The 12446-nt window shown below is 41.2% G+C and overlaps 1 protein-coding gene across 7 annotated transcripts; it reads left to right on the forward strand.

Moving 5' to 3' along the window:
• The first annotated feature begins 1158 nt into the window (after nucleotides 1-1158).
• LRIF1 (ligand dependent nuclear receptor interacting factor 1) lies at nucleotides 1159-11946 on the forward strand. 7 transcript variants are annotated; one of them, XM_077929117.1, is made up of 5 exons: nucleotides 1165-1313; nucleotides 4454-4614; nucleotides 5526-7023; nucleotides 8551-8796; nucleotides 10731-11946. In XM_077929117.1, the coding sequence occupies exons 3-5, from the start codon at nucleotides 5674-5676 to the stop codon at nucleotides 11193-11195; spliced, it is 2061 nt and encodes a 686-aa protein (XP_077785243.1). In that variant the 5' UTR covers nucleotides 1165-1313; nucleotides 4454-4614; nucleotides 5526-5673; the 3' UTR covers nucleotides 11196-11946. The 7 variants fall into 7 exon arrangements, with proteins under 7 accessions (XP_077785244.1, XP_077785246.1, XP_077785243.1 ...); XM_077929115.1 differs by lacking the exon at nucleotides 1165-1313 and adding an exon at nucleotides 1335-1490; XM_077929116.1 differs by lacking the exon at nucleotides 1165-1313 and adding an exon at nucleotides 1525-1842.
• The last annotated feature ends 500 nt before the right edge of the window (nucleotides 11947-12446 follow it).

The raw sequence follows: 12446 nt of genomic DNA on the forward strand, positions 1-12446 counted from the left end.
TTATTATAGACAATATCACTACTTGTACTCTATTTGCCAACATTTTTGTTAAAATCTTTATATCAATGTTGATCATTTACAAAATGAGGAGTTTCTGTTAAAAGGTGTTTATTGTTCAGTTTTTTAGGCGACAAACGTATGCACACATATTTGGGCATAAATGCCATTTTCTTTCCTCTTGCCATACTATTCATTTGTTATGGATACAAAAATATGCAACTATGTTTACTACCTGCAAGATCAGGACCAGAGCCAGATCAAGACCGTTAGAGGTCCTGAGCACCAAAAAGCTTATGGTACCTCCCAAATATAATTCAAAATAAAAACAACACTAAACCATAAAACAATATTTTATTGGTTAAATTTCATCCTGTCTCTTATTTCAGTTATCTGAAACTAACATGGCAGGCTAAGGCTGTTTAAATCTCACCAGTTGTAATGTGGAGGGCAGTGAGGAATGAATAAATAGAAGTTGATTCATTCAACAGATACCGGTAATTGTTGTTGTGAACTGAAGTTAATAGTACAATTAAGATGAATTTTGCAATTTTGTGAATTATTGCTCACTGTTCAGAATGAAAAGATGAAGTAATGATTGTGCTATAATCATTTCCCCACTGGTCATGTGGCACTGCTTTGGATTTTATTTATTTATTTTCACCTTTGATGCCCGAAATGAAGACTAGGTAAGTTCAGTGACTACTAAAGCCTCTGAATAATGGGAACTCAGGGCATTGGGTTAAATCTGAACATATTATCTGTTAAAGAACTAATTGTTATTGTTGTTGTTTAGTCGTTTAGTCGTGTCCGACTCTTCGTGACCCCATGGACCAGAGCATGCCAGGCACTTCTGTCTTCAAAAGAACTAATTAGCTGAGTTTAAATAATTATGCTTTATTATGAATCTTTTATACCAGAATGAGACACTTAAAAATTGAAATTTTACTCTTGTCAGTTATGTCCATCTCATAGGTTCCTCAGCCTTAGTTAGACTTGAACCTGGAAACAAGGACACCAGGAGAAAATAGCACAACACAGAGCCAACAGTTCCAGTTTTAAACTAATATCCTCCCAACAGGAAGTGCTAGCTGCGACCCGGAAGTCATTCTGGCGACTTCCCGGAAGCTGTAAACTGACACGCTCGAGCAAAAAAAACGCCTACTTCCGGTGGCGCGTGGAAAGGAAGCAAGAAGGAACGTGGCGGAAGTTCATAGGGAAGAAAGCACCTGCTAGTGGTGCCTAGCAATAAGCGCACCGGAGACGGATCCAGTAGCTTCGACGGAAGCTCCACGAAGCCGGAAGTACGTCACAAGGTTGGGCTCAGACTAATACACTAGCGGCGGGGGTAGGGGGAAGTTAACAGCGGGGAAGCGACTGAGGCATTGGGTTTTCCTCGTCGCTATGTCCCGACTGCCCGAGGGGGCAGCTCAGAGCCAGGACAGGAAGGGCGAGGGGCACGAGGGGTCCGGAGCTTCCGCCGCCTCGCCCTGGTGAGTAGCGGGCTTCGCAGCTCCCTCAGGTCTGCCTTATTTTGGGGGGCGGGCGGCGGGTTAGAGCGCTGGGAAGTATCGGGTTCCGGAGCCTTTCGGCGGGGGAGGGGATGCCCGCGGCGGAGACGTGAAACTGAGGGGGGGGGGACAAAGCCTTTGTTTCCGCGACGACGTTGTCTGGCCCTCGCGCTGTGACTACCACAGCGCCGCGTAGCGTTGGGTTCCTGCACTGCGCGCTCTTGGATGCCCCCTGGCGGCTTCTTGCGCTTAAAACAGCTGAAGCAGGAAACCCGCCGCTCTTCCGCTTGCCTCGGTGAAAGCGCGACCAGCCTTTGTGGGTGGTTTCCCCCAGGTAAGAGTTACGGGGAAGGTTCTTGTCCTTCGCCACCAGACAGAGAGAGAGAGAGAGAATGAATGCGTGTGAGGCAGTAACAAGGCATCACAGGCTGTCAACCAAAATTGTGCCCTGCCCCAGCTCTGCTGGTAGTGGTTAAGCAAAATAATAATGGATAAAAAATTTATCTGGACTTCAGTGGTGTCATAAAACAGGAGACTAGCCTCTGAAACTGGTTTCATTACCTTGCTCTGATTTCTTGTTTTGTTACACTGTTTCTATACCGCTTAATAGATAGAACGTATCTCTAAGCTTCTAAACACAAGAAGACTGAAATAACATTTTTTTAAAAAAACAAACTAAATTACAAAAATACAGTTGACATATAACTGGTAGCATATCCACTGAGTCTTCTGGTCAGGAGGTGCTGTTGCTGGATGCCAGATCAGTCCATAATAAAACGATTTGATTGGGGATGAGCGGGCTCATCTGGCTTGCATTACCAAGACTTGGGTGAGTGAGTTGTGTGGACTGGACCTTACCCAGCTCTGCCCATCTGGGTTTTCATTACTGCTCCAAGCAGACCAAGTAGGGGGTCAAGGTGGGGGAGTTAACCCTTGTCTATAAGGACACCGTCTCCTTGACCAGGGATGGCCAAGGAGATGTTTGGTGTTGGGATAGACAGATTGGGGATGCTGTTAGTCTACTGACTGCCCTGTTGCCCAGCAGTATCTCTGATAGGTTGGCTAAGGGTAGTCTCTGGGATATTGTTGGAAGACCCTAAAATGATAATTCATGGTGACTTCAGTATCCACATGGAGGATGCTGTCAGGCAAGCTCAATAGTTCATGGCCTCTATTACAACCATGAGTCTCTCTTAGATGGTTATCAGTCCAGCATACCAGGAAGGGTACACCTTTGATGTGATCTTTATCCAAGTGATATGAGGGATGGACTGAAGATGCAATACACTCCGCTGTCATGGTCAGACCATTATATGGTTAAGTTTGGACTGACAATGGCAGTTCCCTGCCCTCTGTAAGGGTGGTGAGCCCATTTGAATATCCCACCCTTGGAGACTGATGGAACTGGATGTGTTCTGGAGTGCTCTGGGAGATTTTCCAGTGGAAAAAGCTGGTGATCCTATTGAAGCCCTGGTTTCACTATGGAATGATGAGATGAAATGGTTGACACAGTGGCTCATTTTGCAGCTCGTATTGTGTCCTCTACTAGCTGCCCAGCTCACACAGTCTAGAGGTGACTAACTCCCTGTATGGGGACGGGACCTCTGGAACCCTTTGAGGTCAAAGTCGGTAAACTTTGGTGTGATATTGACTCTTCACTTGCTGCAGCTCTGGTTTTAGTACCCAGTGTTGCTATTGAGGATGTTTTGTGGGATCAGTGTTACCTTATGCAATCAGTTGATGTGGACAAGGTGCTGGTAGCAGTGCCTCTGACCATGTGCCACCTCAACTCCTGTCCCTCCTGGTTTATCAAATCTACCAGAGGGGGATGACTAGTTGGGTTCAGAGTGTGGTTAACGCTTTGCTATGTGAGGGGGTGGTTCTTTCTGCTTTGAAAGAGGCAGTGGTGTGAGTCACTCATGTGACCACTCCTAACAAAACCAGCTTTGGGCCCTTCCTTTCAGTGTTAGAAACTGGGATAGAAAAGCTAGGAGCCAAATGGCTTCTGAGACCTGGGTTATAGGCACCAAAACAGAATGTCTAGTCATCACGGGGTGGGTGGGTTGGCAACACTTTTTATTTATTACTTTTGAGAAGCATGAATTAATATGCAAGTCACATAAGTGACACATTTTTAGCAGAAAATGTGAACACATGTTTAATTTAGTGTTTACAATAAAAATATTGGGACCATACTTCTGTTTTCAAAACACTCTATACTCTTTATTGTTAAACTACTTAACTTATTATCTATTCTTAACATTTACTTTGAGGCTTCAAAGCATAAACATTTCAGTAATCCTTGAGTGTCAGCCAGGTGCAAAAAATGGCACCCAGACTTTTTGAGGTGCTCGCAAATGGAGAACCTTTAGGCGCAAAATGTGCCTGGCGCCCTGCTAATTTCAAACCCTGAACTTCCTTTAGATTGGAACAGCTATCAGCCAATTGCCAATTCCTGTTTTGGGGGGAAGGTGCAGATCTGCACTGTTTGCCCATTTGCTATTGGGTAAAGTTCAAGGTGTTACTTAACAACTTGAGACCAATTTGCCCTACATGTATTTACTTGACCACTTTGATCGGTGGAATTGGTACTACTACAGGTGACAAATAATACCCGTTTCACATTTGTAAGGATTCTTTGGTGTGGCAGCGCCTACATTTTTTAATTCCCTGCCTATTGAGATCAAGCATGTGCCTTCACTATGCTATTTCCAGTGCTTGCTAAAAACATTCCTGTTTTGACACACTTACTCAGATGCTTAGAAAGCTGAAGTAATTTTAATTTGTTTTGGTTTGTTAACTTGCGTTTTAAAATAGCATTGTAATTTGTTCTTGATTTGTGTTATTGTTTGTAATCTGCTTTGAGGTTGTTTTTAATCAAGTGGTGTATAGATTGTATTAAATAAACATTAGCCACCCCTCTACTCACACTTCTTTCTCCACAGTTCTGCCCCTTTCTCCTCCAGCTGCTTTATTGTACCATAGAGAGGGCTTGCTTTTATGGAGAGGCACCAAGGGAGATGGCATTTCCTCGGCTACCCACAGTTGTGCCCCATTAAGCAGTCAGCTGCACTCTGCACCCACAGCTTCAGGTGCAGAAGGTTTGGTGAGTTTCCCAGAGTCCCAAGGATGGAAAAAGGACACCCCACCACCCCAGTTTTCTCTTCAGCCTCTGCCCCTTCTCCAGCTGCTTTCATTCCATTCTCTTGCTCTAGTAGTGCCTTGAAGATAACAGGGGCTTCTCAAGTGCGCAAGAACATTTTTTTAAAATAATGACCTCCCAGTGTGTTTCGAGTTGTTCCTTAGGAGCACTTTTGAACAACTAGTTTGAACCTGTTATCTACACACTGTTGCAATTGACTGTTCAAGAGTGTCCCTGAGAATATATTGGATCCATAAATAGATCTTGAACACTTGGAGGCGGTCTTCCTTCTTTTTCCTGCAATTGGTACCTTCCCGTTTTTCTTTTCTGCCTCAAAAATAAAAGGCAAACTGAATGAGGCAGGTGAGCATCTTTCTTTGGAAAGGGGAGCCCTTCCTTTCTGCACCTTTTATTACAGTGTGCTTTCCCCTTCAGTATTGTAGATTGAATGAGTGAATCTGTTAGGCTTGGTGTCTTTTTCTCGACAGAAATTTATGTGCCTTCAGCAAGGGCACTGAAGGCAGAAATTATCCCATCTCTAGTAAGGAGCACCTTTTAATTTTTTTACCTGGCATGTAGCTGTATAAAGGCTTCCATTGGGGAAAAAAATCTGATGACCTTCAACAGCTAATTAGAGAGAAAGTGGTTCTCCTAGTGATCAGTGATGAAGCATGCCATGTTGTTATGACTATAAGCTAACAAATAACACAAATTACACTGGTTTTGCCTTCCAAATTAGCCAAGATGCTTTTCAGTTGGCTTTTCAGATAAGCCTCTGATGTGTTCAGTGTAGATGTACCATTCACTGTACATAGTTTAATGCGAAATAATAGTGTATGAGTGATAGTTATTTACGTGACGTTTTCCCCTTCAAGTGTTACAGGTCATATATACAAAGTAGTTCACACTACTGGTCTGGATGGAAAAAACCTTCTGGAATTGCTTCCACTTTCTAAACGTATAGGAAACATTGTGTCGTTGGTTCAGCCACCAGTCATATCTGATGCTAAAGGGGAAGACTCCATGTCTGGTCATAGTCATCTTAAGGACCTCTTTACAAATATAACTCCGTCTTCATTTGTTAAAGCTCCTGAACTTAATACAGCTACTCCTGGAAAATTAATTTTACCAAAGCCATTGGAAGAAATGGAAAATATGGAAGTAGCTCCTCTTGCAAAAGAGAACCCAACTACGCCATCAACTTCTACCATTCACAGCAGTTATCATTCAGCTGATAATTCCTGGGGAAAGGATGCTACTCTAGTTTCCCCACACAAGAGCAGTGCAGAATATGTACCTGTGAATAAAAAACTCCCAGTTACTGTGAAGAGTCCTGTAGTGCCCTCTGGACATCACCTCCAAATACCAGCGCACGCAGAAGTAAAATCTGTCCCAGCTTCTTTTTTGCCTCCAACAATTCAACAGAAGATACTGGCCACAGCAGCCTCAAATGCCTTTAGAACATGTGAAGTTACAAACGCATCAACTGTTATATATGTGTCGCCAGTAAATACAGTGAAAACACATTCAAAACCATTGCCAAATTTATGTCCACAGCCTGTCGGGGAAGTATCAAAATCTTTGGTGCTGACAATGGCACAAACAGCAGCCAGTAGTTCTGCCCTGGTAACGTCTGATAGCTTGGGAAACCAGTCATCTCCTATGAAGTGGGTTGTTGAAGAAAACCCACAATCAGCATCCTGCCTTGTTCCTGTAAAGTCGTCAAACAGCGTGGCATCAAATATCTTAAAAACATTGGTTAATCCTGAAGATGGAATAAACAACCCTGCCAGTATTCTGCCTACTTGTTCGAACAACCTGAATGAAAGCCAAGCAAAATTGCCCTCGATTAATGATAATGCTCTGGTGATGTTCAATGGGAAGGTGTATTTACTGACTAAGAAAGAGTCCACTGTGACATCAGCAAGCAAATGTGGCAGCCAAGTATCACTCGGTGCTGAAACACATTTCAGAAAAAATGCATTACCGTTCATTAATTCAGCTGCAGATAGTACAATAACCAACCAAGTTGTCAATTTAGTATTGTCGAAGAACAAAGGAATTGCCCCTTATGCAAAGGATCCAAAATCCAATGAGAATATGAGACTTTTCCCACAGTCTGAACTAAAGGATTTTAAAGTTATGTCTCCATCGTTCACACCACCACATGGGAATCTGCAAGTAAGCAGCACCAGCCAACCTGAGGCAGTGTCCACACCGGAAAACGTCCTAGCTGGAGGAAATGTTGCTAAAATATCAGTCACAAAAGAAAGGATAAAGCATTGCTTACAGAAAATTATTCCTCCAAAAGTACCTGCTGCTGCTTTAAAGCCATCTACAAGGCATGGTACTTCTGAAGACCAAGATCGACAGGTAACTTTCTCGCTAGAGTAAATTGTACCAATGGTACAATTGTCTTTGATTTGAAGTGTCAGTTGCCTTAAATGAGCACTGTTACATAATTATTTTGATAGGGAGGATTTTAATAGGCTATCTGACAAGTGAGAGTAAAAAAAAAAGAAAGAAACTGGTTTTCATTGCCTGCTGCCTCAAGTCTTTCACTGAAAAGAAATAAAATCTGAACCATCAGCTGTTGTAAGGTTCTGTGTTTCTCCAACAAAAAATACTTTGTTGATGTCTATAGTACTAAGATACAGAGGCACTGAAATAGAGCTACCATGCAAGCTTCCAAGCTGTTGGGGCTAGGTGTACTGCTTGCCCTGGGCAATTTTGATATTTAATCCAAAGGGGCAATGTTCTGGCAGTTTGGAAGGGGTCCTGTTTGTTTACTTGGGGCAGTATTGAACTAAATAATTGTGCAAACACAAGGATTACAATAGTGTAACAGGACTTCCACCCCTCTCCTCCCAGTACGTGTACCCTGCACTGTCCCCAGATCTGTTCTGGAAGGTTGTGGAAACCACTAAAATATATTTAAGAGGGGGAGCGCATTCTGTTACATTCAATACAACCCCATAGCTATTTATTATTTATACATATATATGTGGAAGGCAATTCACAAATACGCCCCCAAGCGATTTACAGTCATATCCTTAAAAAGAGCTAACGTAATTTTTAAAAGCATACAAAACAATACAGATTTAAAAACAACACACAATGAACACCTAAAGAAGAGACCTTTCCATCTAGCTGGAAAACCTTGTCAAAACAAAAATGTCTTCATTTGTTTCCAAAAAGTACAGATAGATGCACTGGAGAAGGAAGTTAAAAAGAAGTTAGTTTTCCTTATGCTACAAACCAGCATTCACAAATAGCAAGTGTCCAAGGCTATCCAATTCTAGGGCTATCACTTACAGTAGGCTGGGGAACCTGTGGCCCTTCACATGTTGGACTGCCATCATTCCCTGATGACTTGGCCATGCTGGCTGGGTCTATTATGAGTTGGAGTCCAACACCACCTGGAATATCATGGATTGCCTGTCCACTGGCAGCTGCTAATGGATTAAGCTTCAGCATATGTTCCTTTGTAACCTTTTTTCGGCCACAGACAATCTTCCAGGGGCCATATACCAGTGGCGGGCAGGTTCAGAGGTAAACTGAGTGGATCCAGAAGCAAAATGGGTTCAGTAACAGTTGTTACAGTAGTTACAGTTTCACCACATATAAGCCAGAGGTTTCTACATGCAAACATTTCTCCATCCAGGTGAGCAGTAGGCATTATCATTGCTCAATTACATGTTCCTTCCAGACAAAACCACTCATGAAGGCTATGAAACAGGGCTAGTAAGGGGTCTGGCTTGAAGAGGAGCATGACTTGGGAGAGTCCAGAGTGCTGGATTGAGAGTCCTGGAGCCCCCCCAAAATTAAAGCTTTGTGTACAATACCCTTAATCATAGTGATGTTCTGGCAATCTTATATAATGAACGTTTATTATTTCAGATGGAGAGGATACTTGCAGGAGTGGCTGCTCAGATCAAACAAAGGAAACAGAGAAAACTCTGTCTTGAGTTGAGAAAAAAATTTGGCCTGCATAGAGAAGAGAGAGTATATCTGCAGAGAATTCCTTTATCAGTTATTCTCAGAAAATCAGAAGCGACTGTGTGTTCCAACAATGTACAGATGAGTGACTCTTGCAAGTTGCCACCGGAAGTACCTATTAAACCTGGACGTGAGGAAGAGGAAGAGGTATCCGAAATGTTTATGTGTCTCACCATACCATTTTGTTGTTTGAATTATTTTCATATTCATTGGTATTGTTACTCAGTCATTGAAGCCTCTTGCAATGATTGGCTGAGCTATTGTTATGTTGCAGTGTTTTCAAAATATTCTAACTGCTGAGCAAGCAGACCAACTTCTGCTTGGTTTGGAATAAACTACAGTGGTGCCTCGCAAGACGAAATTAATCCGTTCCGCGAGTCTCTTCGTCTTGCGGTTTTTTCGTCTTGCGAAGCATGGCTATTAGCGGCTTAGCGGCTATTAACGGCTTAGCGGCTTAAAGAAAAAGGAAACAAACTCGCAAGAACTCGCAAGACGTTTCGTCTTGCGAAGCAAGCCCATAGGGAAATTCGTCTTGCGGAACGACTAAAAAAACAGAAAACCCTTTCGTCTAGCGAGTTTTTCGTCTTGCGAGGCATTCATCTTGCGGGGCACCACTGTAATAGGTATAGAATGAGCCATGTGGACACGTAGTAAAGCAGAGAAAAATGAATGGAGAAGGGAGAATGAGTATGCTGTGTACAAAAAGAAAAAGAGAATCCCGAGAGGATGGGTGGAGTAAATTGGGCGAGGGAAAACAAGTCCAAGAAAGGTAGAGAAAATGAGAAAGGGTATTGTGAAAAATCTTCATGGGGCCCAACACTGAAAAGTAATTTCTATGATTATGTTAACTTGGGAAATATTTTGACATATATTAAAAGCAACAGCTGGTGCAGAATGCAGCAGCTAGGTTGTTGATTGTGGCACTCCATCAACACCATAGAAAATATCGGTTGAGGGAGCTGCACAGGCTGCCAATATGCTAATAAGCGCGGTTCATTGGTTTTGTTGTTAGCATTTAAAGCCTTAAACAATTTGGGGCCAGGGTATCTAAGGGACCACCTTGCCCCAGAAATGTGCTTTTTTTACAGGCGGTGACAATTTTGTGCAGGGTGTTCTGTTCACAGCCCCCACATGCATCAGCGGAGCACATATAAGCACTCCATACCCTGCCAGGTACATAAGGACCCGCATGTCGGCGATCACACATCAGCAGGACATGCCTAAAATGGCCATTACATTTACTAGAAACTGGATTTTTCGTGTTTTGGTTTCAACCCTCTGAAATCAGTTACTAGCTGAAATTAGACAGCCTAGTGTCACGATGTTTGATCGCCTACTTAAATCATTTTTAAGAAGCCTTTCTCTGAAGTCACTGGTTGAACAATAGTGTATCTGAATAAATAGCTTTATTATTTTTAAATTTTTGGAAATATTTTAGAAGAAATGGCTTTAATGTTTTAGAATTTGTAGAGATTGTAGTATTATTTTCTGGAGTGATTTGTTTTTAGAACTCATGTTTTATTCTGGTTTTTATATTGCACACTACTTGGTTGGCTTTATGCTATGAAGTGGTTTATGAATTTGTTAATAAAATTAACAAAAATTGGTACATGTTCAGTAGATTTTAGGAATGTAGGTCAGAATTTTAGGAAAATCTAGCCCAGTATTGTCCAGGTATTGGTTGGGACTTTCTGCATGCTCTACTTCTGAGCTGCAGTCCCTCCTGAGCTTTGGAAGTGAGTGGCAGTAAGGGGGGGGGGGAATAACATTAATGAATTTTACTATTACTAAAAAAAACCCCACATGATTTGTGAGTAGGGCATATTCCATGATACTAGGTGGATATTTTCATACAAATCTAACCCACTCCTTTTCCACTGATACTGAAAACTATCGTTGCCTATAGTGGTTTATACAATCCCAAGGCATGGAATACATTGGTGGTAGTTAAGCAATTAGAATAGTTCAAGTTATAAAATAGCTTTGTGGACTATATATTTTATTTTTTTGAATAATTATAATGTCGCAATAATATAGTATTACCTAATATTCTTCTCTCTCCCCTCCCCCCCCCCTTACAGATAACTGAGGAACAGGAGGAAGAGTTGAATATAAAGAGGAAGGCAAAAATGCTACCAATACAAGAAAATACAAAGAAGCAGAAAACAGAAATACAATCTATACCAAAGCCAAATTTGAAATGTGGCAACTCTGACTCAGCAGTGGATAACCCGAGTAGCTCTTGCACACAACTTGTATCAGAGCAAGGAAATCCTACAAGCATTCTGCAGTTCTCTCAAAGGGTGGACCCACACTCAAATCTTTGTGTTCAGAGTAATGAAGAGAACAAAATTTCAACCTCAGCTTTACACTACAGTGAACATGAAACTCCTTTAAGCAAGGGTACTTTCAGAGAAGATTTTTCATTTAACCCTCCAGATCTGGAGGAAACAATAAGAGATGAAAAAATAGCAAAGCTTAAACTCATGCTGAGGGAACGAGAGGCAGCACTAGAGGAAATTCGTAAAAAAATGCAGCAGACGTGACAAGCCTAGTCCTTACTTAGCCCCAAATTTTGCTGCAACCCCTTTGCAACTTAATGTTATTTCTTGTTTCTTGCATATAAAGCAAATAAAAAATCAAGTTTTTTATGTTTACATATTGAGTGCAAGTATAAACATTTTCAAGCCTAGGAACTTATGTAGCAGAGTATTGTTTGCAGAATGTGATACTTGTTAGTTCAATATATTCTCTCATTATTTCAGTAAATGCAATTTATATTATTGTTGTTTATTGAGGTCGTTTCATAGAATGAAATGTAAATGATTTTTTTTCAGTTTTACGTTAAAAGGAACAGCTTAAGTTTGTTTCAGAAAAATGAAGTTTCTAGAAAAATTGCTAGTATTAACTTATTTGAATTGGGTACTCGGAATCAAATGTCAATGAATGGGGTAACAGTATTGAATTTGTCAAGTTTCTTTAGTGATAAAACAGTTTGATTGAATTTCCTTAAGCCAGCTTGAAAAAAATCAACTCTTTAACTTCACCCAGTTCAGTTTTTAATTAGAGCAGGTGAGATCTGCAACAAAGTGGTGTGCTGTAATGATCGTATTCAGCATGCCTGACAGCCAGCCATGCTCTTTTCTGAGGTACCTCTCTCCCTTATTTGTAAAGCTCTTGCCCTCATTGAAGTGTATGTATCTTCTGGTTTAGTTTGAATAGAATACTTACTGGTCTAATTTGGTATGTTTTATATCATGTTGGAACATATTTGACAGTAAAAATGTATTCATCAAGGCACTGCATATGTAGATTCCTGCCACAAAATGTTCCAGTAGTGTTCTTGTTTGTTTGTTTTGGCACTCTCAAAATTTGGTTGCATTTAAACCATTGGCCACAATGCCATATAGAATATGTTCCCTTAGCTAATTATTCTTGGTAATCCATTAATAACCGGCTACCTTGAATTGTATATGAATACAAGTGGTTTAAATGGTTTTGGTTGTCCTAAAATATATAGAAACGAGTTCATCTCATAACAATCTTTTGTTTTATTCAGTTGCCTACTGTTCAGTTCCCTCTTACTATGTAAGAGAAGACAGTCCCATCAGCTGGGTTCCATTGACATTGGCGGTACCATAACCTTACTGTTTATGAAAACAAAAATTTAACTTGTCTTTCTTGTTGATACCGGCGTATGATGTTAGAATATGTGTGGGATATAGAAAATGTTTGTTCTTCGAAAAGACAAAGGGTTCTGATTTTTAAAATCCACTCAAGTTCTCAAGTTTAGAACA

This window comes from Podarcis muralis, chromosome 5, assembly GCF_964188315.1.
Source record: "Podarcis muralis chromosome 5, rPodMur119.hap1.1, whole genome shotgun sequence".
Classification (NCBI taxonomy): domain Eukaryota; kingdom Metazoa; phylum Chordata; class Lepidosauria; order Squamata; family Lacertidae; genus Podarcis; species Podarcis muralis.

Bases quoted from the DNA above. Each gene is read 5' to 3' on its own strand.
- LRIF1 (XM_028734679.2), top strand. From the start codon at position 1,402: ATGTCCCGACTGCCCGAGGGGGCAGCTCAGAGCCAGGACAGGAAGGGC. The intron at 1,491-5,525 runs GTGAGTAGCGGG...TTCCCCTTCAAG, and splicing joins GCTTCCGCCGCCTCGCCCTG to TGTTACAGGTCATATATACA. The intron at 8,797-10,730 runs GTATCCGAAATG...CCCCCCTTACAG, and splicing joins GACGTGAGGAAGAGGAAGAG to ATAACTGAGGAACAGGAGGA.